At 52.3% G+C, this 26,669-nt stretch overlaps 1 protein-coding gene across 1 annotated transcript in view; it reads left to right on the top strand.

Annotated features, from left to right (window-relative positions):
• The window catches only part of ARHGAP8 (Rho GTPase activating protein 8), a 66,329-nt gene extending 47,867 nt beyond the window's left edge, over positions 1-18,462 (top strand). Inside the window, 6 exon segments of the mRNA XM_045780080.2 lie at positions 9,563-9,636; positions 12,302-12,379; positions 12,715-12,843; positions 15,401-15,504; positions 17,971-18,252; positions 18,255-18,462. Of these exon segments, the coding sequence (XP_045636036.2) occupies positions 9,563-9,636; positions 12,302-12,379; positions 12,715-12,843; positions 15,401-15,504; positions 17,971-18,252; positions 18,255-18,293 (706 nt within the window). The 3' untranslated portion in view covers positions 18,294-18,462.
• Positions 18,463-26,669: the final 8,207 nt, after the last annotated feature.

Genomic DNA, 26,669 nt, shown 5'->3' with positions numbered 1-26,669 from the left:
CAGTTTCTCATGATCTCACAGGCCCCTCCCTACCTTGGAAGTCTGCTTTTGAAAAAGGAAACGCGGGCTAAGCTATAGGCAAGGGGGTCTTTGGGTAGCTCATTAGTGTCCTATTTTGCAGGTCTCGGGGGCCCCCTCTGCAAAATGTTAACTAGCGGGGGCTTTGGAATGAACAGACCTGGGCTCTGGAGCTGGGAGACCTTGGGCCAGTCACTGCAGCATCCTGAGCCTGTGTCTTCACCTGAAATGGGCCACCTGTGTCTGGCCTGGGAAGTCACTCAGCCCCTGGCGTTCCAATGATTTGAATTGTTAGTACATTTGACTCCGAGCTCAACGAAGCCTTCCAGGTCCCTCAGCGTTGACTATTTGCAGCTCCCTGGAGGGGCGGTGCCAGCATCGCTGCTTTCCATTGGGAGAAACAGAGGCTGGGGAAGCTAAGAGATTGGCCCAGAGTCGCCCACCTCCTCGAGGCAGGACCAGAGCGAGCTTACAAAGGAAGCAGGAGGAGGAAAAGAGCCACCCATCCCATCCACCACATTCTTCCCTCCCTGGGGACGCAGAGAGGGAACCGCCTGGACTCTGCTTGGGCCAAGCCATCGTGGTCCTCACAGAGGGACACAGGAAGCCAAGTCAGGGACGAGTGGGGAGAGTCCACCCACGTTCCTATGGCAGCAGGACTCACAATGGCAGTGACTGTCATCAGGGCCCCTTAGCTGGCTGGGCTGTTGCTTCTTGTCCCAGACCTAGAGCTTCAGCAGAGAGACACAGGAGGAAACCCAGCCGCCCATGGAGAGCGGGACGTGCAAAGGCCCGTCGGCGCTGTTGGTGCAGTTTTCACCCTTGTTCATGGGGCCACGTATTCAGGCCTCCTCTGTAAATCTTGGGGCCCAGGAGGAGCAGCTTTGGTGGCACATCCACCTGATGAGTCCCTGCAGAACGGTGGTGGCGGGTTTGAGCTGGGCCGGACCTCGCTGCCAGCTCTGCTGCCTCGGACTGCGGGACCTCGAGCCGCTCCCGGGGCCTCTCCCAGCATCCATGTCTGGTCTCTAACTCGGCCTCATGAAGTCAGGATGGAAATGAAAAGGATAAGATACCGGAGCCGGGGCTGTGGGCTCAGACTCGTGGCTGTGTGTCCTGGCTGCACACTCTTGACTGTCTGTGGTTCCCCGTTGTGCATCCCAGTCCCCCCATCACTTAGCTGCTTCAGATGGCAACTGTTTTGTTACGTGGCCTGATTTCTGTGGGCTGGGCACTCGGGTGGGGCTCAGCCGAGCAGGTTTGTTCTGTGTGGTGCTGGCGGAGCTCACTAGGTGGGGTCCAGTGTGGCCCAGTGGCTCAGGAGCGTCCGGGGCCCGGGGCACAGCCTCACGTCCTGGCGCTTGGCAGGGATGGCTGGAGGCCTGGGCTCAGCTGGGACACGGCCGCCCCACAGGACATCCTCGCGGTGGCCGCCCTTCTTACGGGGCAGCTCACGGCTTGTGGCAGGCAATTCCTGAGACTAGTGGAAACCGCCAGAGTCTTCAGCCTGGGGCCTGGAAATGAGACAGTTGCTTCTGCCGTATTCCCATGGTCAAAAGACCTTCCTTTCCTGGTTTCTTGGCTCATGGCTCCATCCCCCACCTTCAAAGTCCTGTGCTCTGACCTCTGCTTCTGTCGTCCGTCTCCTCTCTAAGTCTGGCCCTCCTGCCTCCGTGAGCTTCTGTTGAGCCTGCCGGACAGTCTGGGGTGATCTCCCCACCTGTCACCTGTAGAGCCCCTTGTGATGCAGAAGGGGGCACATTCACAGCTCCCAGGCGTTGGGACGTAAACGTCCACAGTGGCCACTGATGATTCTCCACACACGTGGCCACGGACAGGTTCCATGACCCCTCTGAGCCTCAGTTTCCTTGTCTGTAAATGGGGTTTATTATGGAAACTTCTAGGACTGTCCCGAAGACTCAGTGAGTTAATACACTTTGGGCACTTGGACCATGTCTGCACAGTACAGGACCTTTGGCAGGCAGCCATTGTCAGCATTAGCGGCACCGTGAGCGCGGTGCTCTGTGACAAGGGTCATCAACAACGGTGACTCGGAGGAGAAGGCTGTCGGCGTCGTGGGGTCCACACACAGCGCCAGGGGATGATGGATGGGGAGCCTGCGCCCTGCGGAGAGGAGGCCTCAGGGGAGGGGGACTTTGGCCTGGGCCTGGAGAGAGAGCCTGGAGCGGGGAAGGCAGGGTGTGCTGGGCGGAGGGTGGGCTGTGAGCCAGCAGGAGGCCTGAGATGCAGGAGAGACGGAGCGACGGTGGCGAGTCTCCGTGCGCCTGCAGCGTCCAAGGTGGGATGTGCAGCAGTGCTGTGTGCCTGGCGTGAGCGCGTGCCCGGCCGCAAGGCTGTGCGGGCCTGATAACAGGGATTGCCTCTTGGGGGTGGGGGCGAGAAAGGACAAGAGGAAGCCTGCGTGCTCGCGGGTGGGTGTGCTGGGGCCTTAGCAGGACAGGAGTCTGAAGGCGACAAGAATTTAAGTCCATTTACTGCAGCATCCCGCTAAGCGTCCCCGGCCAGGAGCGCGAGGTGAGTTTCAGTTTAATTCTTCCTTTTCCAGCTGTTGAGTCTTTGGATCATGTGACATCATTTGTTCTGTAAGTCACATCTCCTGAATGTGTTGGGGGTACCAGGGCCTGTCCTGACAGCTTTGCTAGTGCTAACGCAGCCACCCTGGCAGGTGGGTACGACGATCACCCCATTTAACAGAAGAGGAAATAGAGGCACGGGACACAGGCAGGTTGAGTGGTGTGTCTGGGTCTCCCGGCTGTGGCGGCAGAGCCGGGATTCAGTCTCAGGAGGTCGGATGCCAGAGCTCACGCTTCTGGCTTCTGTTCCTCTGCCCGCGCGTCTCGGTGGTGACCCTCCCCACGGGAGCTAAGTGCACGTGCCATTAGTGGGTGATCGCTGCGCTGTTCGTTCCCGTTCATCTGTGACTTACGTTTATGTCACAGCTCTGGGGCTGTGCTGAGAGGCTGGATCGTGGAGCCTGCCGGTCTGGGTTTGAATCCTGGTCCTGCACTCATTTGGTCAAGTAGCTTAAACTCTCAGGGCCTCAGTTTCCCTTCTTGAGTGCCAGCCGTTATCAAAATAGCCTGTGCTTTCTCACCTTTGTGCACGTTCCCTGCATTCCCCGTGTGTCCCGTCTCCACGTGTCCAAATCCAACGTCCTCCTCAAGGTGCCCCTAAAATACTTCCTCTGTGTTGCTGGACCTTGAGCTCCGTGAGAGCGTGCGCCCTTTCCTCCCGTGCGTATCCGTCAGCTCTCATTAGGCTGTGCCGCGTAACAAACAGTCTCAGTCTCGGCGGGTTCTGACGACAAGTGTTTATTCTTGCTGAGGTTGTGCGAGGTGTGTGTGTAGGTGGCGGCTCAGCTCTGTTTCGTGTGTGTCTTCTGTTTCTGACACGAGGCTGAGAGCGTGGGCTCTCGGGGACAGGCTGCTGTCTTGCTGGAGGAGGGGAGTAAGCATGCCCCATCCAAGCTACAACAGTCTCGTTCAGAGCTTCTCCTCGGCGGTGGCAAGCATCACGCCTGCTGCCAGCCCGGAGCAGGTCACCCAGCCAAGCCCACCGTCAGTGAGGCAGGGAGGTGGCTGTCCTGCAGGAAGGCCCAGCAAGGCAGAGAGGGAAGGCAGACTTAGCAGCAAACACCAGCTTGCCCCCTGTGGTGCCTAGCCACGGAAGTCTGCTCTTCCCGTCTTTCCCGAAGTATCAACCGTTACTGTGTCTCACGTCCTGTGTTGGACACTGTGTTTGAAGAGATTGAGGTTGACTCAGGCCTTGCACACACATCTGGAATCATTTCCTTGGGATGACTTCCTCGGAGTGGGTGAATTTCCAGGATCAGAGAATGTGGCCATTTTTAAGGTTTGGGGCACATACTGTTCACTCCCCCTCCAGAAAGGTCGTGTGCTTCCTAGAGCCCGACATCGTGGGTCACCACCACACGCCAGAGCTGGTCCCTCTTGCTTTGGAACACAGGGGCTCCTGAGGGGAGTGGCCCCTGCCTGTCAGACCCTCCCTCACCTCCTGGAGGACACGCTCCCCTGTGCTCAGTGCCTTCCCCATGGGGATCCCCAGGCTCATCCACCAGGTGGGGGCGGCCGATGGTGAGGGAAGAGTTCCCGGCCCAAACACCTACTGCAGCTCTGGGACCCGGGTCTAGTCAGCATGTGATGTGTAAGCACAGATGGCTTTAGCTGGAGGAAGGAGAGCTGGCGCTGGCAGGAGGGGCCTGGACCGGTGTCCTCAGGGTCACCTGGGGTTGCGGTGATGTGGGGCCTCAGAGCTTGCCGAGCATCAGGGAAGTCAGTGGCACCTGGGAGAACTCGTGTAGCAAAAGAGGAAGGAAACATCCTAAGGTTGCTTCATGCAAAATTTTCACGTCAAGCTTAGCTCTGGTGAGGCCAGGAAGTTCAACTAGTAAACCTTCAGTCCTCTCCGCAGTTTTTGGTTATTTGGTTATTTGCTTACTTCTGGCCTTGGATTCCATTATCATGAAACTATATGCCAGTGACTACATTTTGACACACATTTTGGTAACAGTGATGCTGTTACTATGTACACGTGTCTCTAGGAATCAGGGAGAGAAAGCTGACTGTGCGTCCCGCCTCTCCTGTGGCCAGCTGTGGGGTGTGGACAGAAACTCCTCTCGCTGGGCACCTCATTGGTTTTCTCTGAAGCAGGGGTAATAACAGCCCATCTCATCCACCCCTTCCCTGTTGGAATCAAATGAAACAGTGTATATGCAAGCAAATAGCAAGGAGTGATGCTGTGTAATTGTGAGGTGACGGATTTTTCCAAAAGAGTTGGGGGTTGCTGAACTTCAGGCTGTTCTCGGGGAACCAAGGGAAGAGGCAGCGTCCATATCTGTATGTTAGAATCGGAGGGGTAGATATACCTGCCCCACTCCTGTCCCCATTTCTCCAAGGGTCTTACTTGTTGATAGAGCAGAATGAGAGCCAAGGAAGGTTGGAGGGTACCAAGGGCTGTAGCCAGGCATGAGGCCACCTCTCTGCCTTCAGAAATCCTTCAACAATAAATGGTAAACTCCTGATTCTTGCCATGATTGAGTCATGGAACAAATTTACTGTCCTACCTGAAACTAGAGAAGCACTTGATGAAGACAGGCATTTTCAGCCGTTGGGCAACACACAGCACGGGACTGTGATCCCTGGGAGAAGAGCCACAGGCCCCGGGATTGCCCCAGCCCACTGCCTGGAGAGTGTTTCCAGGCTGCAGAGCAGGGAGAGGCCAGACCGAGTTAGTGCTCTCGCAGAAGTGAGGTAACAGTTCAGAGTTGGGGAGGGCTTTAGGTGAGTGACACTGGGGGACAGAGTTCCAGGAAGGAGGAAGCTGCACAAAGAACTCTGGACATCTGCAGAGGGTCCCCTTTAGTCTTTGGCTGAGTGTTTAAACTGTTTGTATATGAAAAGAAATTAAAAGCACTACTGGAAAGTACTAGGCCCCCAAACTATCAGAGCTCACACAGGGCTAAGAATGGTAAGTGTTCTCCCAGCTAAAGACGTCAGTACCCAAGGCATTGGGTGAAGTTTCCCTCTTAGTACTGGAGTTATAGTAGCCCTAGGCGGACACCTGCTCTGGAGCCTCCCTTGCAAAATTAAAAGCAATCCTTGAAAGGATCTACCTGTTCCCAAGCGACTTAAAGCAAGACACAATAAAGTTCATCTCCGAATTCAAAGGAATACCAAAAAAAAAAAAAAAAAAAAAATCCAACAACCAACAATGTAAAATTCCCAAAGAAAAAGTACAAGGCAGGAATAGGGAAACATGTTCTGTAACTAGGAGAAAAACCAATCAATAGACACAGACCCAAGATATTAGTATAGTTTCTTTAAAGAAAGAGAACCAATAAGATATTTATTATAAGGGATTGGCTCCTGCGGTTATGGAGGCTTGAGAAGTCCCAATATCTGCGTTTGGCAAGCTGGAGACCCAGGAGAGCCAATGGGGGTAGTTCCAGTCTGAGTCAGAGTCCAAGGGCAGGGGAACCTGATGTCTCAGTTCAGAGACAGGTGGAGAGACTGAATTCTCCCTTAGCCTTTAACAGATTGGATGAGGGCCACCTGCTTAGGGAGGGCAATCTGCTTTACTCAGTCCACTGATTCAGATGTTAATCCCACCCAAAAGTACCCTCATAGACATTTACAGAATAATGTTTAACCAAATAGCTGGGCACCCAGCCACCCATCACATCCAGAAATGACAGAGCTGAAGGGATTAGGAGATAAGAGTATTAAAACTGCTATTACAGGTATGGTCTATATGTTCAAGAAGGTAGAAGAAACCAGGAACATGCTGAGATATTTTAAAAAGAATCCAAATGGAACTTCTAGAGATGAAAAACACAATTTTTAATATGAAAAGCACACTTGATAGGATTAATAGATTAGGCATCAGAGAAGAAAAAATTAGTGAACTTGAAGACATAGCCATACAGATGATGCAAAATAAAACACACAAAGACCAACCTGTGGCAAACACAAGAAACAAACACACACCACAAGCCGATGCTGTTCCCATCACCTTCCCTGCCTCCTCCTTGGGCTCTGCAGGCAACATGTCTTCCTTTGGCACCTGGTATTGGAAAAATTCATTTTCCTGATCTATGTTTAGTTTTGTCCTCCTATTTTTATTTCACATGTAGTCATACGTTTAACTTGTAAAATAGATTGTGATATCATTATGGCATAATGAATTAAAATGTATGAATTAAAAATATTCCAACAGTCTTTTAAAAATTAATATAGTGTAGGATATGTCTGATTGGAGTTCCAGAAAGAAGACAACAAATATCTGAAGAGCATTTTTTCTAAATTTGATAAAAACTATAAACCTACAGGTCCTAGGAGCTCAATGAGCCACAAGCATAAGGAACATGAAGAAAATGACACCAAGGCACATCATAATCAAATTGCTTAAAACCAGTGACAGCAAATCTTAAACGTAGAGGAAAAAAAGACACTACCCGCAGCAGAGCAAAGATAAGAGTGACAGCAGATTTCTCTTGGAAAGATTCAAGTCAGATGGCAGAGTAACAGTGTCTTCTTCAAATTCTAAGTTTTCATCTTTAAAAAAATTTCTTCCCCAAACTAAAATTATATATCCAGCAAACACCTTTCAAAAATGAATACAAAGTAAAAGCTTTCTCAGATAAGCTAAAGTTGAGAGGATTTATTTCCAGCACACCTATATGGTAAGAAATGTTAAGGGAAGTATGTCAGACAGAAGAAAAATAATGCCAAATGGAAATTTAGGTCCTCACAGAGGAATGAAGACTTTTGGAGATGGTAAATAAAGGAGTAAAGAGAAAATAAATAACATGCCGGAGTACTGTACAATGGATGACATTAACACAGAAGATGTGGTTGAGGAGTGGAAGAATATGGTGGTGAGGTTCTTATACTGTATGCGGTATAATATTACTTGAAGATAGGCTGTACTATATTACATATGTATATTGTAAAAGCAGGCCTGCTACAAATAAAGAGATACAACTAATATATTAATAAGGGGATAAAATGGAATCCTAAAAAAATAATCAGCAAAACAAAGTCAAGGAAAGGGGAAATGAATAAAGAACAAATAGCAAGATGGTTGATTTAAACCTAGCCATATTGATAATTACATTAAATGTAAGTGGCATACACATTCCAGTTAAAAGACAATGATTCTCAGTTTGGATTTTTTTAAAAGGAAGACCTTGTGTTTAAAATATAGAATGAGGGATGCCTGGGTGGCTTAGTCCATTAAGTATCTGACTTTGGCTCAGGTCATGGTCTCAGGGTCCTGGGATCAATCCCCACATTGGGCTTCCTGCTTAGCAGGGAGTATGCTTGTCCCTCTGCCCCTCCCCTGACTTGTGTTTCTCTCTCTCTCTCTCTCTCAAGTAACATCTTTTTAAAAATAAAATATAAAATGTTAGAATACTACAAGTTAAAAGTAAAAAGATGGAGGGGCACCTGGATGGCACAGTTGGTTGGGCATCTGACTCTTGGTTTCATCTCAGGTCTGATCTCAGGGTTGTGCGATCGAGCCCCATATCAGGTTTCCTGCTCATGCAGAGTCTGCTTGGGTTTCTCTCTCTCTCTTCCTCTGTCCCTCCCCACTTCACACGTGCTCTCTCTCTCTCCCACTGCAATAAATATTTTTTTTTAAAAAAAGGTAAAAGGATGGGAAAAGATATACCATGCAGCCACCAACCAAAAGAAAACTGGAGTGGCTGTATTAATATCAGGCAAAGTAGACTTCAGAATAAGAAATAAGCCCAGGGACGAAGAGGGACATTTCATCATAATAGAGAAGACACAATTTTAAAAACTTATGGGCTAGTAACAGAGCTTTAAAATGCATGAAGGAAAACCTAGTAGAACTGAGGAAGAAATAGACACACAATTCCAGGAAGAGACTTCGGTACCCTTCTCTAAATGATGGATAGGACAAGTAGAAAACCGACAGTCTAGAAAACTTGAAAACACAATCAGCCAAATTAACCTAATTGACATTTAGAGAGCGTGGTTCCTAAGAACAGCCAACACACCTACTCTTCTCAGCTAAAATGTAGCGGAGCAGGACTCCAGCCAGGGATGTCTGGCTTCAGAGCCCTTGTCCCTCCATCCAACACAGCCTCCCAAGTATGCTGCCTTTCAGGCAAGAACATTCAGCAGATGAGAGGAGAGAAAAACATTTTACCCAGGAGCCCAGTGGGGCAGTGTGGGCGACTCTGGCTTCAGACCCTAACTCTGCCACCTGGGGTGGAGTGTGTGTGTGTGTGTCTGGGAGGACCATGCTTTTTTTTTTTTTTTGGAAGATTTTATTTATTTATTTGACACAGAGAGAGACAGCCAGCGAGAGAGGGAACACAAGCAGGGGGAGTGGGAGAGGAAGAAGCAGGCTCCCAGCGGAGGAGCCTGATGCGGGGCTCGATCCCAGAAGGGCAGGATCACGCCCTGAACCGAAGGCAGAAACTAAACCACTGAGCCACCCAGGCGCCCCGATGGGAGGACCATTCTTTTTTATATCGGTACCTGTGTTTGAAAGTTGCCTTGTGTGTCGCATCTCTATCAGATGAGCACAGTGAGAGGCGGGGTGGTGTCATGATTGACCGATCAGGATCCAGTCCGGGTCTCCTGGGTCTGTCCTCACAGCCAAATCTGCTCCTGCCTCTGGGCCTCCCCTGTGCATTCCCTTCTGCCTGGAATGCCCCTCCCTCTTTTGTCCGCCACGGGCTCTACTCATTCCTCACAACCTAGCTCAGAAGTTGCCCCATAGGAAGCCATCCCCAGCCCCCCGCTCTCCGCTGTATCACGCGCATCCTCTTGGTGGAGCCCTCGGCTGCTGCACTGTCTTTTTACTACTTCTGCCCCTCTCTTGACCACCGGAACACCTACTTTCCGAGCGCCGAGGCCGCACCTCCCCCTGTACGGCTCCTCGGTCCTGCGTTTCCATGGCGGCGTGGAGAGGACCAGTCTCCCGTCATGCCCAGGGAACCACTGTTACTACCTTTTCTTTCCCTCAGCCTTAAGGACAAAAATCAAGGTGAACTCATCCCACCCGTGCTGAGGTTCACAGTGAAGTACCTGAGAGAGAAAGGTGAGTGAGGGTTGACTTCCGCCAGGGGCCCAAGGGCCTCTGGGCGCACTTCCCTGGGGGCCCCCTCTCACGTCCTGAGCACCCTGCAGACCAGGGAATTGGAGGGGCTGGAACCCAGGCAGGGAGGGTGACCAGGATGGGCTGGACTCAGGCACGTGGATCTTCTGGGTTTGAATCCTGGCTCCACTGTGGACTAGCTGTGTGACCTTGGCAGTTACTTACCTGCTCTGGGCATCTGACTCCTCATCTGTCCAGTGGGGTCGGTAAGAGTCCCTGGTTCATGGGGTTGCTGTGGGGCCTAAATGACATGATACATGTAAAGCCCCCCATAAAGGGACCCCTTTGACATGATAGCTTGGTTTGCAGGTGCCTTCCCCAGTGAGGTGGGTGCACTCAGAGACCAGAGAGGTGAGCCTTGTGGCTCCTCCGAGACTCCTGAGGCCAGAGCTCGGATCCACAGGGAAGGCGCGGAGGTGGGACAGGCTGCCGGGGGGGGGGGGGCAGCTGCAGGTGCAGAGGCTGCAGAGTGGGGGTGGGGGTGCATCAGATGAGACGTGGGGGTCACCACTGCCCGGGTCCCTGGTGCTCGGTACTTGGCGTGCTCCTGGAAGTGCACGTTCTCATCATAGAAAGTTCTAGGAGGCAGCACCTCTCTAGCTGGAGGGGGCGGTTGTCGTTTGGAATGGCCTCTGCTTTGGCGAGAAGTCGTTTGCGGCACTTCCCATTCTGCTCTGTGTTTCAGGAACAGACAGAAGATAGCACTTAACAACCGCGAGTCAGAAACCGTGAAAGGGAGTCTTCCTGGTTTTAACGTATCAATTCCTTTATTAAAAAATCAAACAAAAAGCCCAGCCTTGAGTAGCGACTCCGTATATATTTGTTGGACAAGGCCATGATTAAGCATGGACTCATCGGGCGCCTCCCTGCATCCAGCCCGGATGGAGGCGCTGGGGTTGCCATAGTGACCACAACACCCAGCCCCTGTTCTGGGGGCTCACGATGATCAGAACCGAGTGATTCCGTGAGCTTTTCCTCCGTTAACGCTGTAACTGTGACAACCACAGGCTCACACAGGCCGGGGCGGGGGGAACCTGTCCTGGAGATCGGGGACCTGAGCTCTGACACGTGGGCCGAGGGCCACTGGATCCGTTCCCTCTGTGGCATAACAAATGGCCACAAGCTTAGTGGCTTCGAACGGCACGGATTTATTATTTCAGTTTCCATAGGTCAGAAGTCTGGGCGCTCAGGGTCTCACCGAGCGAAACTCCAGGCGTTAGCCAGGCTGCCTTTCTTTCTGGCGGCTCTGGGGAAGAACCGTCCTCCACACTCATCCCTCTGTGAGCCACACTCAGTTCAGGCAGAGATGCCCGTTTCCTTGGCGGCTGTCAGCCTCTTTCTCTTCCTAGAGGCTGCACGCTTTCCCCTTCCCGTGTGGGTCCCTCTGCCGACAGAGACCTTCCCACATGCCGGATCCCAGCCTCTATGCCCCACATCTCTGTTGCCAGGAAGAACCTGGTCCCTTTTAAAAAGCTTGCCTGATTAGGTCAGGCCCACCCAAGATAATCTCCATATCTCAAGGTCAACCGCCTTGGGCCTGACTTCTGTCTGCAGAGTCCTTTCACTGCAGCCTGTAGATCAGTGTTTGAGTGAATACCTGGGAGAAAGTGTCTGTAGCACAGGGTGCAGGAATTTGGGACCCACCTCAGAACTTTTCCTACTGCAATCTCTCAGAAGGAAAAGAGGGGCCAGCCACTCACGCAGAGGGCACAGCGCATGCAAAGGCCGGGAGTAGAAAGGAGCGTGGGGCAGACTGGAGGCTGGAGGAGGGGGCAGAGGAGGCAGTGGGGCAGGAGAGGCCGGACCGTCCAGGTCCGTGGTAAGGCCCCATGGAAAGCTAACCTTTGAAGACGGGGAAGGGCTCCATTTACAGGCTGATCAGAATTGGCCGTCTAACATTGAATAGCTCACCCAGCTCCGGAATGGAGAAGAGACTGGGAGGGGAGCCCCGTGCTATCCCACAACACTTGGAAGCCATCTGTATTTGCAGTGTCCAAAATGGTAGCCTCTAGCTGCTGGTGGCAAGAGCCCAATCGAGCACTTCCTAGGTGACTTATACGTTGGGCGCCTGGATTTTTAATTTTATTTAATTTTTACTAATTAAATGGAAATTCAAATCACCCTGTGCAGCCAGTGGCTACCATACTGGATGGGTCAGCCGTGTAGACCCAGCTGCAGGAATGTGGAGAAGCAGCACCCTGGAGGCTTCTGGATGCTGTGCCTCGTGCCGGGGACCCTTTCTGCAGCCCTCAGAGGCAGGGGCTCGGGGCCTTACTCTGTAGACAGGGCGGCCGAGCTCAGAGAGGCTGCGTGCTTCCGCTGAGGTCACACAGCTAAATGAACAGAGTTGGGCTGGACCCCCGGTCTGTCTGACTAGATTCTCCCTTCCTGGGGGCCACAGAAGTAGACGGTCAGGTGGGCTTGGGGAGTATGGAGGTTTGAGGAATAAGTAAAGGTGGGGATGGTAGGGGTGGGAGGGAATGAACCAGGCTGGAGAGCATTCCCCGCCAGCCACAGGGGGTGATGTGTGGGCAGGAAGAGTCATGGAATGTTCCAGAAACCTGATGTGCTGGGACCTGTGAGATGCCTAGAGGTCCTCTCTTCGTAGGACTCCGCACTGAGGGCCTGTTCCGGAGATCGGCCAGTGTCCATACCATCCGCGAGATTCAGCGGCTGTACAATCAAGGTGAGTCTGCCCCCCCAAGACCCCCACGCTGAGCCTCCCACCCAGCCGGTCTGCACAGCCCTCCAGGGCCGCAGAGTTCCGTATCCCGAGATAGTGTAGCTCCCCCCTCCTTCTCCCCACCCCCCGCCAGAATAGCCCAGGGCTATGGAGAGCCGAGGAGGAGGAGGGCGCCGTGTCCCCCGTCCCCGGTCCCGCAGATGACAGGGGCACGCCCTGGACCTGTGGCTCCAGGAAGCCTCTTCCCCTCAGGAGTTTTAAAGCCATTTGCATCAGAGACCGTGGTGAAGCCGACTCCCCAGCCCCGTCAGCACTCACATACGCCTTTCTGTGTCCAGGGAAGCCTGTGAACTTTGATGACTACGGCGACATCCACATCCCCGCCGTGATCCTGAAGACCTTCCTGCGAGAGCTGCCCCAGCCACTGCTGACCTTCAGGGCCTACGAGCAGATTCTCGGCATCACCAGTAGGTGCCTGCCCTGCGGGGAGCCAGCTGACGCCCGGTCTGGGGGGCAGAGGCTGCCCAGCATCCTCCTGTTGCCGTCTGGCATGGTGGGCCATGGTGTCCACGGCCAGGCCGGGCCACTACTGCGAGCTAGCTGCAGGGACAGGTGCGCCGTTGACCCAAGGTGGCAGCGTCAGCGTTTACCGGAAGGAGAGCAGGAGAAGGCCAGCCAGGCAGAGGGTGGGCAGAGGGGTAGGCTTGGCAGTGTGACTGACGTCCTCAGACTTCCCCAGACATCAGGACCCCCAGAGGGCGTGTTAAAATGGGTCGCTGGGCCCCACCCCGGAGTTTCAGACTCAGCAGGTCTGGGCAGTGGCCCGAGAATCTGCATTTCTAACCCGTTCCCAGGTGATGCTGCCGGTCAGGGTTTTGTGCCACGGAGCGCCGAGCGAGCCGAGAGGACTGAAGCATGGCCTGTGGGTAGAGATCTGGCCACAAAAAGAACAAGTCTCGGGGGCAAAGCTCGACCTGTGGCCTTTTTGCACCAGGGAGTGGGGCTGGGCTGGGGCAGACGCTGAGACTTTGTAAGAATTATGATGAAAATAACAGCAGCACATAGTCTCAAAAAACAAACAAAACCCCCAAAATCAGCAGAGCAGAGGCTATTCTATAATGCAGTGGGAGTCCCTGCCGACCCCTGCGGTCGCACCCCGGCGCCGACCCGGCTGAGGCCCTGTGCACGCTCGGCCCTTGGCCGGGAATGCTGCTCCCGTGCGCCGACTTCGAGCCTGGCTTCCTGAATGTTTTCTACCGTTACCCATCTTCTCGTCCTTCCCTCCCTGCGTGCATATCTCCTCACTCTTTCCATGGTCGTGCAGCCTTTATTACTCTCTGGGTAAACATTTGGGGCTGTTTCCCGTTTTGTTTTGCACCCTGAGGATGTTAAGACTCCGCCAGGCCTGGAGTTCTGGTTGTTGAGAACCGAGATGCCGCCTGAGGCTTGCAAAGACCCCGCTCTCTGGGCTGTGGCCTCCCTCAGCCCCGCTGCGTGCTGACAGGCATAGGGTCGCCAGACGTAGCAGTAAAAGAAATACAGGATGCTCCCCTCAATTTGAATTTCCAATAAACAATGAATGCTTTTTGAGTCTGAGCAATAGTGGCTGTTTATCTGAAATTCAGACTTCCCTGGGTGTCCTCCGTTCCATCCGGCAGCCCTACTCAGGTGGGGTGGTTTCTCGTTGCAGTGTTACGAAAGCAAGGCTTTCTCGGGTACGCTCGGGAGGAATGGGCTTCCTGGGTGGCCTGCAGTGTCCAGGGCACAAGGAAATCGTAGCCGGGACATCTATCTAATCTGCAGCAAGAAGGTTAAGAGCACCGGCTCAGAGCCGAACAGACCTGGATCCAAATCTGGGCGTCACCTCGCGTTAGCTGTGTGGCTTTGGGCACGTCACTTAACCTCTCTGAGCTCACCTTCCTCATCTGTACGGAATGGGGGCTGCTTTGAGGATTAAATGTGCCTAAAACACGTGGCATGGCTCAGGGCACACGATAAGTGCTTTGTGACAGCGGGCTGCTCCCTCTTGCTCGCCCCTGAGCGCTCTTTTCTCGAAGGGACCGTCGTGAGAGCTGGAGGTGGACCTTGTACCGGGACCCGCTCTGGGACCATAATTTGTAGAAAGATGACATTGAGGCCAGGAAGCTGAGGTCCAGGCACCAGGACGGTGGCCTCCAAGCTCGTTGGTTTCTTGGGAATATTAATTTCACGGGAACTCTCTGTCCCTTGACATTACCCACGACAGCTTGATTTCACGAAAGAGCTTTCAGTAAAAGGCCAGCACGAACATTCACGGTAGGCGGTCTGTGCCTTTCAGCCGTGGCTGCGTGTGGAACGCACACGGTGCGCACGGCACCTGTCGAGGCTTGGCTGGAGCGGGTGAGCGTGCTGCAGGATTGGGGGGGGTGCACGCACGTGTCTGCCGCAGGAGGGTGTGAGCGCCGGGGAGGCGTGGACGCGCTTTGACTTGCAGCTTACGGAGCTCCACGGAGGATCTCGTGACAAGGAAAGCGGGGGGTCTGAGTCTGGGACAGCCTCACCCAGACCCTTGGTGGGTGTGGGGACCTGAGTTGCAGGGCGGGTTCAGGCAGTCTGGAGCAGGCTTGGCCAACCTTCTGTAAAGGGCCGGAGAGTCAGTCTTTCAGGCTTTGTGGGTCAGTCCGTGTTGCCGTCGTCCACGCTGCCGTTCTGCCGAAGTAGCCACAGAGGGTGGGTAAACGAAGGGCCGTGGCTCTGTGCCCGTCAAGCTTTACCGTGGCCGCGGGCTATAGTTTGCTGACGGCTGGTCTAGACCATTCCCTCGTGTGAAGGGAGTGATTTGGGAGGTCACAGTTGCAGGATGGGTGTAAAGAAGGGACTGGAGCTCTCGGAACAGAGGGCTTCGCGGGGAGCAGCTCCATGGTGCGGGAGTAAGGGAGGTCTCCAGGCCCGATGTCGGGACGGTCTGTCCTCAGAGCTGTCCTCCTCCCTGCGTCCATGCCGCCCCCACGGGAAGGACTCAGGAAGAACCCCCTGCCGTTGTAGGTGTGGAGAGCAGCCTGCGGGTGACACGCTGCCGCCAGATCCTGCAGAGCCTTCCAGAACACAACTACGCCGTCCTCAGCTACCTCGTGGGCTTCCTGCACGAGGTGAGTGGGCAACACAGGGCCCCCAGCCAGCGGCGGGGGGCAGCCCAAACTCTGTGCCCGGCCCAGGCGGCCCCTCCTGCATGTGGTGCCCACACAGACCAGGGTCTGGGGTCTCCCTGGCCCACAGGACGTCAAGGCCTGGCCAGCTCCGCTTCTGTGCCCACCCCCGCTCACCCCATACCTGGCTGCCCTCAGTTACTGATGGGACCTTCTGGATTGAGGTCCTCTGCCCCCGTGTCGTCTCCTGCACGGGCTGTCTGTGGAGAGAGGGGCTGTGTCCCAGGCCGGGGCACCGAGCCTGACACGCAGTGAGCAGACTGAGCAGGCCGTTCCTGAGAGAGGAGCGTGTCACCGGGTGTGCAAGTGTCCTGGGGCTGCCGTAACCCAGTACTAACTGGGCAGCTACAGACCATGGAAATGTACTGTCACGGTCCTGGAGGTGAAAGGCCAGAGTGCAGGTGTGGGCAGAGCCGTGTTCCCATGGGGGCTCTAGGGGAGGGTCCTTCTTGCCTCTTCCAGCTCCTGGTGGCTCATGCGTCCTTGGCTTGTGGCCGCCTCACTCCTGCCTCTGCCTCCACACGGCCTCATCCCTTCTCTGTACACATCTCTGCTTCCTCTTACAAGGATGCTTATCATTGCGTTTAGGGCCCACCTGAATAATCCAGAATGGTCGCATTTTGAGATCCTTGATTACATCTGCAAGGACCCTTTTTCCAAATCAGGTCACATCGCAGGTTCAGGTGGACTTCTGTTTTGCGGGGCAGCCATTCAGCCCCCTACACAGCGTAAGAAACAGTGAGAGAAACACCTGTCCCGGCTCTGGGCCTGGGCTGAACTCCCCACGCCTGGGGCAGGGAGCAGTGGTCTACAAGGGCGACAGGGAAAACCTCAACAGATCCAAACCGGCCCCTCCCTTTGCTTCCAGACCCACGACCCTCTGTCGTCTGACCCTTCCGGGAACACCTCCTCCCTCCGGGCCCCTTGTAGGCAGTGTGGGGTGCAGGCGTGAATGAGGCAGGCGTGGCCATGGGGCTCCCAACAGGGGTGAGGGGCACCGACCAGAGCTGCTTTCCACCCACAGCGTGGCAACACATGCCCAGGCTCTTCAGGGCTTGTGCGGGAACCCTGCTCCATGGCAGGTGACCAGAGAACGGGATGACCAGTGGAGGGGAGGGGACCTCCGGGCAGAGCCAATGTCACATGTTGGAGTCCGTCACACACCACCTCTTGGTTTAAAAAAAATCAACAGTTTCAGGGGCGCCTGGCGGGCTCAGTCAGTAGAGCAGGCAACTCTTGATCTCGGGGTCATGAGTTCGAGCCCCACGTTGGCCGTAGAGATTGCTTTTTAAAAATAAACTATTTCATTCTCCCTGTCACTTGATTTTTTTTTTTTTTTAAGATTTTATTTATTAGAGAGACAGCTAGCGAGAGAGGGAACACAGGCAGGGGGAGCAGGAGAGGAAGAAGCAGGCTCCCAGTGGAGGAGCCTGATGCGGGGCTCCATCCCAGAACGCCGGGATCACGCCCTGAGCCGAAGGCAGACGCTCAACGACTGAGCCACCCAGGCGCCCCTGTCACTTGATTTTATTTCTCAGAAGCCGGAACTAAGTTACCCTAATCTTTTCCTGCTTCTTTTTCATTAGCTAGAGGTGGATTTATTTCTCCGTCCTCCGCCGTGAACCTGATGATAATACGTCTCGTGGGGCTTAGCGCTGCATCACAGTGGCCCCTGGCGTGGCCCTGCAGGGGCTTGGGGGCTCCTGTGTCACGGAGGCGGGGCTTGGGCAGTCTGGGCCGCCTCCCCAGATCTACAGGGGGTCACCCGGCAGTGCAAACTGCCCCCCCCCCAGTTCTGTGCTCTCCCATGACCCCCGAGGCTCTGCATTGTCTGCTTCTGATACTTGGAGGTCCCCAGGACCCTGGAGGCAAGGAGGAGATCAGGCCATGCCCGCCGACGGCCCCCCTGCCACCTACTGGCCACATGAATTGGGGCAAGTCCCCTGTACCTTCTGGGCCTCAGTTTTCCATCTGTAAAATGGGTGGTGTATCCTGCTTCTTGGGGTTGTGCTACAAGGCAAGCTCCCCCCCCGCCCCCCTGCCCCCCAGTCCTCCGAGGACGCCTGCGTGCTAGTTAGTCTTGACTATGCCCGACTCACCGGCCAAAGTATGGCTATCGGAGAAGTGGTCTGGCTGGGTGACACCAAGCAGCATGCTTGCACCGACTGTGTTGGAACCCCCCCCCTCCCCCCCCGCCCAGCAAGGGGACCTCCGCAGTGTTCTGGAGCGGAAGAGAAGACTGCGGTGCTGAGGAGATCCCAGAAGGAGCTCATAGACGGTCAGAGCCTGAGGGTCCCTCGGAGCATCAAGACTGAGTCCTTCCTTCTACAGATGGGGAAACTGAGGCCCTGAGTGGGGAGCTGGCACAGAACCCACAGTCACTCGCCTGGTCTCATGTGTGTCCTCCAGGTGTCCCGCGAGAGCATTTTTAACAAAATGAACAGCTCCAACCTGGCGTGCGTCTTTGGGCTGAGTTTAATCTGGCCGTCCCAGGGGGTGTCCTCCCTGAGCGCCCTCGTGCCTCTGAACCTGTTCACCGAACTGCTGATCGAGTACTACGAGAAGGTCTTCAGCACCGCGGAGGCCGCGGGGAGCTCAGCGCCGGCGCCCCTGAGGCAGGTGAGCGGGGCGGCCCCTTCGCTAGAGGCCTCCCGGGAGACAGACCCTCCGCGGGCCCCACCTCGCCCCCCATGCCTCCGCGGCCCTGGACGGCGGCCGGAACGTTCCGCTAGTGCGGAGACGCCGCAGTGAAGTCTGCGTGCTCTCCTCGTGCTTTGTGAACTTGCCATTAAACTTCCGGCAAACAGCCGGGGTTCCGACTCTTGGCCCTTCTGCATCGTTCTTGGGCTGTGGGCTGAGATAAGACGGTGGATCCCTTGGAATCCTTAACCCAGTGTGGGAGCTGGGGACACCTGAGAGGCTGTCGGTGGGGTGCCCTGCGTCCGGCGTCCACGGCTGCTGGCCCGGTAGCTGGAGCCACAGCTGTTTATTACCATCCGCGGGTGAGCAGCTGGCCGAGCGTCCCTTCTGCTCTTGCCGGGCTCGTGCGGGTGTCCGGCTGGCTGGAGGTCAGCTGGGGGGACGCAGCTCCCCAGCAGGTGCAGGTGACCTTTAGTAGGCTGAGCGGGGCGTGCTCCTGGGCAGACGGGAGGTCACAGTGGGAGGGCTCTGGGGAGTTGTCCAGTGGAGGTTGACCACGGGGCGGGTGGAGATTTGGGGCCGCAGAGCAGTCAGCCTGCTGAGGGTCCCCAGTCATGTTATGGCCCTGTAGTGTCTGGCTGGCTGAGCCCTCCATGTGGGGAGATGCACCCCATGTTTCCAGCTTAGGTACAGTGGAGAAAGGTGGTTCCACATTCCCAGCACAGAGCCCCCAGATTCACCCAGATTGGACAGGCTCGGGTCACGTGCCCACCTTGACCATCGCTGTGGCCAGGTCTGCACTGATTGGCCTAGGCCTGAATCGTGTGCCCCGCCCCCACCTGGGCTGGGGTGAAGGCGGGCTGGCGCCCCTGATGTGTTAGTCTGCTCGGGCCGTCGTGACCAATAGCACAGGCTGGGGGCTTAAACAACAGACGTTTATTTCTTACGGGCTGGAGTCCAGCAGCCCGAGATCTGGGTGCCAGAGCGGACAGGTTCAGGTGAGAGCCCTCTTCCTGGCTTGCCCGTGGCCAGCTTCTCATGGTGTCCTTGTGCACGGCAGGACGGGGAGAGATGGAGAAAGAGCGAGCCCTCTGGAGTCTCTTGTCATGACGCTAATCCTGTTGGATCAAGGCCCACTCCCGTGACCTCATTTACCCTAAATTACGTCCACAAGGGCCCCATCTCCAGTTAGAGCCCCACTGGGGCTTAGGGCTCAACATGGGGATTTGGGGGTGGAGAGCACAAACAGTCCTAGCACCCGCCTGAATGGCGACAGGCATCCGGCCGCCCTCCACCAAGTGTTAGCTGCGTGGAGGACGCTGCGCCACGTGCCCCGAGCTCTTGCTGCGTGGGGGACAGGAGCGTTGCTGGGGCACAAAGAATAAATGTCCACTGCAGGTTTCCCATCAGCTTGTCCAGGCCTGGGATGGGGTGCCAGCCCCCCACTGAGCGGTGCCCCGCATGCCCGTGTGGATCCCGGGGTCACCTGGGGCTCCACTCCAGAACTTAGAGCGAGCAGGTGCCTTGCTCAGCCCTCCCTCTCTCTTCTCCCCTTCCCGTATTAGTTCCCCTCCCTGATGTGCTGGTGAGCGGGCTGCTGCTCTGCTTGTCTTCTCTGTCCTTAAAGAAGGGCACGTGTGACCTCGGGGCCATCTCCCAGCCCCTGTCCATGGACGGCGGACACCTCCCCCTGAGAATCAGTTGGACCCAAGAGTGAGAGAGTGTCCCACTCCTTTCTCTGAGCCTTCGCTGACACGGATTCCGTCTTGTGCCATGGTCGTGGCATGGCATCCCTGGGTCCTGGCTGTCCGTCCAGTTCGTAAGGACATTGATCCCATTGAAGTTTCTAGAGGAGAGGAGGTGGAGCTGGGTCACGGGGTGCTGCGAGGGGGTCCCTGCTGCTCATGAGCGCGTCTTCCCTGGGAGAGGAGGGCTCCGTGACATCAGGTCACTTGTGGTCGGAGGCCGGAGGACAGCAGACCAGCGATGCAGGGCCACAGGCTGGCCAGGGGAGGTGTCTCCCTCGCCTGGGCCCCTGCTGTGCAGGGGGTGGTTCTCGTTTGCTCCCCGCCCCTCACTGTGCTTTATCTGTCCCACTTCTTCTTGTGCCCTCAGCTAGCCCAGGCCAGAGCGGTCCTCTTGTGCAGCTTGGAAAGTGACCACGGTTTCATTTATTTCCTGTCTGCCACAAAGCCTGGTTCTGTTCTTCATTTTCTTCCTTTTTCTTTTTTTCAAACCCAGCCCTCCAGCCCTGACCCGCCACAGCCAGGCACGGAGAGCTCAGACCCGGCCACGGCCTCTGGAGAAGCTGCTTGCCGTCTGCTCTCCTGCCCCCGGGAGGGGGTCTGTGCTTCCACAATTCAGCACAAGCCCAGAAAAGCCTCAGAGTTCTGTTGCCAGGAAAAAAAAACAAAAAACAAACCTGAAATAAAAATGACGGGTCCCTTAAGAGCGCACCGCTGTGAACAGCAGAATTAACAACGACATTAAATCAAATCTCGTGCATTATGCAGAAGGGTTTACGGTGTGATGCACGTCTGTTAAATGTATGTCTCAAATTTCCTGACTCGGAGAGGTGGCCCCAAGACGTTTTCCCGTGGCTGCTTTGATAACCGTCTCCCTTTCACGAACGATAATTGTGGAATCCCAGCTTCGGCACGGCGTGGCCCTGTCAGCCTTCCTTGTATCAAACACCATTTCCCCATCATTTCCACAGCACAGGAAAGCGATTACGGCGATAATGTGTGGCTAGCACGAGTGGTGCATTTCAGCGTGAAACAATGAAATGTGATGTGGAAATGAGGACTCCAGGGTGTCTCTGTTGACAAAGATGTGTGGAATAAATTGTTCAAACATTCACTTTTGCAGAAACGACAGAGATTTTAAGTGACTCCAGAGATTAGGCAGGCTGCCCAGAACTTGTAGCTGATATCCACAATGAATTATTGAATCCCGTCCAGAACATGAAAGTCGGCAGTAAAGCAAGTGGCCGGTCTGCCCCGGAGAGAGCCAGGCTGCCGTCACTGGGGGGAGCGAGGACCGGGCACCTCGCTTCTGCCGCCAGCTGAGATTCACAGCTGTGTGGCCCTGGGCCAGTCATTTTGCCCAGTGCAGGGAGTCCAAAGTCAGAAGGTTTGGCTTGGGGTTCTGTTCCCCGCCACCCCCCTGCCGTGGTGGGTGCGTGAGCGGGGTACGTTCTTTGAGCCTTTTCTCGCTGGTACGGTGTGGAAGGCAGTATCCACCCTGCAGTCCTCTCTGTGCTTTCGAGCACCTGCTTTGGGCCAGGCAGCCCAGTCTCACAGATACAGAGACGAGGAGGATGCACTTCCTATCCTCAGGGGGCCTGCAGAATAGTTGGGGAGTAAATAGCACAGAAATGCACAAAGAAGCATATTTAGAGTGAAAGCAGTGCACGCAGGACACAGACAGGTGTGGGGAGGGGACAGAGGAGAGAGTCATGGGCACCTCCCAGCTTTCTCACTTGAGATCCCCAGGCAGCTGAGGGAAGCGGTCTTCCCTGACGCAGAGAGGGTGGGAGAGGAAGGGCAAGTTTTGCTGTTGGTTTGATCACAGAAAGTCTGCTGTATTGTTGCAAGAACAACCACTGCTCTGAAGGGGGAAAAAAAATGTAATGACAGGAAGTGTAGAAAGAGAAGGTGAAAATCACTTGAAATTTTACTGCCCGTAGATAAGCACTGTTCCTATTTGGAGGAACGGGCCCTTTTATGCACTGCCAGTGGAGAGATAAATTGGTCCGGTCACTTTGGAGAGCAATTTGGCAAGCTGCTGAAGGCACAGCGGATCTAGCAATTGTGCGTCCAGGCAGGTAACCCAAGAGGTGAGTACAAGAGCGTCACTGCGGTGTTCCTGTCGGAGCAGATAATTAGGTGCAGCCTGAGTGTCCGTCAGTAGAAGAGATGGCAGATAAAGGAGTTACCTCCATGTGATTGAACAGTAAAAATGAACGAAGCAGATCAACATGGGTAGATCTCCAAATAGTACATTGAGAGGGAAAAAAAAATCAGAGAATGATAAATAACGTGTGTTTTCACTTGTGTGACGTTCTAAAAGGCCCCCATCCTGTATCTAGTTCACAAATTGTACGGTATTACACTTTTTAAAAAAAGATTTTATTTTTAAGCAATCTCTACACCCATCCTGGGGCTCGAACTCACGACCCCAAGATCAAGAGTCACATGCTCCACCCACTGAACCAGCTGGGCGCCCCAGTATTACATTTTTTGAACAGTATACATAGAAGACGTCTTCACATAAAAAGTGATAGGTAGGAGACATACCAGATTCCTCAGAGAGGAGAAGAACAAAAGGGTCTTTAACTATTTCTGTCATGTTTTATATATGTAAGTGTTCTGTTTCCAGTATGGCTGGACTTGAGCTTTCCACAGACAACGTTATGAGCTCTGGACAAAATACAAAAGCACAAAAATAAACAAAAAAAATCAGCAATGACTTGAAGGCACTGGAAGATGAACAAGGACAGATTCTGCAGGGAAATCCACACCTTGAAAAGTGAATGGCACAGATGAGCTTCCATTATGTAGCTTTCAAGCTGAGCCAGACTGAAGTCGGCATTCCTGTTAGAGTGGCTTTATCTCCAGTAGAAATTCACAGTCTTTTTGGCTTGAAGAACAGAGGACAGCGTTTGGGACAACAGTCACTAGAAAGTGGGTAGGGAATTCCGTACAGGAGAAAGCCAGCTTGGGAGAGCCAAATTCTGTGCATAAATTCTGCTCAAAGTTCTGCCTGATTCCAGAGCCACACCTGCATGGGACACACACCAGCTATGGAGAAAAGACCCAACCTGAGATTTGAGCTACCAATAGACTGGCTTGACTCCAGCAGAACCCAAAGCCTCTACAACATAATATTAACAATGTCCAGCATACAATGAAAAATGACTATATGAAGAACCAAGAAAATGCAACCTACATTGCAACAATCAACAGACTCCAACCTTAAAATGATACAGGTGTTAGAAATAACTGTCAAGGATGTTAAAGTAGCTATGATCACATTCTCAAGTATATAAAGGAAAATAGGCTTACAATAAATGCAAAGAGAAGAAATCTCAGTAAAAAATAAACATGGAAGGGCGCCTGGGTGGCTCAGTCAGTTAAGCATCTGCCTTCAGCTCAGGTCATGATCCTGGGGTCCTGGGATTGAGCCCTTAGTCAGGCTCCCTGCTCAGCAGGGTTCTGCTTCTCCCTCTCCCTACACCCTCTTGCTCTTTCTCATGATCTCTCTCGCTCAAATAAATTCCTTAAAAAAATAAAAATATACAGAAATCATAGGAAACGGGGAATTCTAGAAAACCAAATACAATATCTGAAATTACAGGGGGGTGGAAACTAAAGCAAAATAAAAACACTGGTTGTGTTTAATAGGAGAATGGAGATGACAGTCAGTGACCTTGAACATAGCCTAATAGAAATTGCCCAACCTATAAAATAAAGAGTAAAATGGGAGCACCTGTCTGTTTCAATCAGTAGAGCACGTGACTCTTGATCTCAGGATTGTGAGTTTGAGCCCACATTGTGTGTAGAGATTACTTAAGTAAAAAAAATAAAAGAGAGTAAAAGGATTGAAAAAAGTATGAACAGATTCTCAGGGGCCTGTCGGACAATATCAGAATATTTTATATACATGTAATTGCAGTTCTGGAGAAGAGAGAATAGGGCACCAAAAAGGTTAAAAATTAATGGTTAAGGGGTGCGTGGGTGGCACAGCGGTTAAGTGTCTGCCTTCAGCTCAGGGCGTGATCCTGGCATTCTGGGATCGAGCCCCACATCAGGCTCCTCTGCTATGAGCCTGCTTCTTCCTCTCCCACTCCCCCTGCTTATGTTCCCTCTCTCACTGGCTGTCTCTATCTCTGTCGAATAAATAAATAAAATCTTTAAAAAAAATTAATGGTTAAAAATATTTCCGATTTGGTGAGAGACCTAAGTTGTCAGAGTCAATCATCTGAGTGAACCCCAAGCTGGATAAAATACAAAGAAAACTGCACGCAGGCACACTGGAGTGGGTTTTCGGAAAACCAAAGATAAAGAGGAAATCTTGAAAGCATCCAGAGAAAAGCAAAACAGAAGACCAGCAATTGAGACTAGCTGACTTACAAGCGGAAACTATGAAGGCCAGAAGACAGTGGAACAAAATCTTGTTCCAGTACAATAAAGGAACAATACTAAACTGCCCCCAGGAGGGGGAAAGTGTCAAAACCAGAATTATCTGTCAGCCAAAAATATGTAAGACTGAAGGTTAAGTCAAAACTTTTTTTTAGGTAAAAGAAAACTAAGGAATTCTTTTCATTGGTAGACCTGCACTCCAGAAAAAAAGCCAAAGGAAATTCTTCAAGGTGATAGGAAATGAGAACAGATTGAAACCTGGATATTTTGGAAATGAGGAAGATTGTTGGAAATGGTAAATACCTGAGTTATATAAAGGAGCACTTTTCCCCTCTTAATTTTAAAGAAATAAACAGGGCTGTTTAAGGCAAAGTTATAAAGTTCTCTTATGGGTTTCATGATATATGTAGATATGATACATACAACAGCTGTAGCATTAGGTCCAAGAGAAGGGGGATGCATGGGCGCAGGGTTTCTACCTTTTACATGGAGGAGGACAGAAGTCATCCCGAGTAAGCTAAAAAGGTACGGATGTATGTTATGATCCCTACAACAACTACTAAAAAAATGATGCAAAAAGCTACAGCTTTAAAAATAGATAAGTTGCAAGAGAATTCCAAAAAATATCCAAAAATCCAAAATAAGGCAAGAAAGGATACACATGAGAACAAAAAGACGATGGACAAATGGAAAAAATAATAAAGTGGTAAACCTAAATCCAACCATGTTAATAATTATCTTCTAATATTAATGTCCTAAACTACAATTCAGAGGCAGGGCAGATATTGTCATAGTGGATATGAAAGCAAGACATTACTGTGCACTTTACTGAGCTAGGATGAAGGTGAACAGAAGCAGAGACACAGACCTGCACACAGTGATCCGCAAAACCCAGGGAATCTATATAAGTAACATAAAACAGACTTTATTTTTATTTTTTAAGGAACTTAGGTTGGTTTACTTTTATTTTTCATTTTCCATTAAGTTTTTATTTTAATTCCAGTAGCGGTAACATCCAGTGCCTTATTAGTTTCAGGTGTACAATAGAGGGATTCAGCAATTCTATACATCACCCAGTGCCCATCATGATAAGTCTGTGCTTTAATCCCCATCCCCTATTTCACCCAACTCCCTGGCCACCTAAAACAGACTTTAAAATGGAGTATTACTAGATCTAGATGGCCTTTTTATAACGACAAAATGGGCAGTTTATTTAGAAGACATAACTATCATATATGGGAATGCACCTAATAAGAGAACTTTAGATACATGGAGGAAGAAATCCCATAACAGATTTAAGGGATAAACAAGCATGTCCCTATCATAGCTGGAGATGTTGGCACCCTATCTCAGCAGCTGAAAGACCAGCTCAACAAAAAGTTGATAAAGTAATAGATAATCTGAACAGCACTACCTATCACCATGACCTACATGATACCTTTACAGCACCGCACCCAACAGCAGAATACACATTCCTCTCACGGGCACACGATATGATCACCAATACAGACCAGATTCTCGGGCATGAAACAAGCGCCAGTAAATTGAAAAGAATTGAAATCATGTGAATATGACAATGGGATCAAGGTAGTAATGGAAAACCTAAAGATACGAAAAACATTTTTAAAAGAAAGAAAAAGGAGCCACACTTCTAAATAATTCATGTGTCAAAGAAAAAAATCATACTGGAAGGGAGAAGATAATTTGAACTGAAGACCACTGCAAAATATCGACATTTGGGAAACAATTAAAATAGTACTTGGAGGAAAATCTAAATGCCTATGTTAAAAATAAAAATAAGAAACAGTCTGAAATCAACCACTAATGTTCTAATTTAAGAAACTATATATACGCATATACACTGTGTATATATTATATGCTGTGTGTGTGTGTATATATATGTGTATATGTCTATTTGACCCAACCCTGGTCACAGCTGATTGTCCGGGGGTGGGCTTCTCACCCTCCTGAGCCAATCTGACATACATGTATATTAAAGTAACCCATGGGGCGCCTGGGTGGCGCAGTCGTTAAGCATCTGCCTTCAGCTCAGAGCGTGATCCCGGGCGTTCTGGGATCGAGCCCCACATCAGGCTCCTCCGCTATGAGCCTGCTTCTTCCTCTCCCACTCCCCCTGCTTGTGTTCCCTCTCTTGCTGGCTGCCTCTCTCTCTGTCAAATAAATAAATAAAATCTTAAAACAAAACAAAACAAAGTAACCCTGAATTCAGTAGAAGGAAGAAAAAAATAACAAAAAACAGAAAAGTTAAAAATAGAGGAAAAAAAGAAAATTAACAAAGTCAAAAAAGCTTTTTGAAAAGATAAA

The sequence above is a fragment of the Ursus americanus genome, chromosome 17, assembly GCF_024610735.1.
Source record: "Ursus americanus isolate L20-20 chromosome 17, mUrsAme1.1.p, whole genome shotgun sequence".
Taxonomy (NCBI): domain Eukaryota; kingdom Metazoa; phylum Chordata; class Mammalia; order Carnivora; family Ursidae; genus Ursus; species Ursus americanus.
Note: the sequence above shows the minus strand (reverse complement) of the source record. Positions and strands in the feature narration are given on the sequence as shown.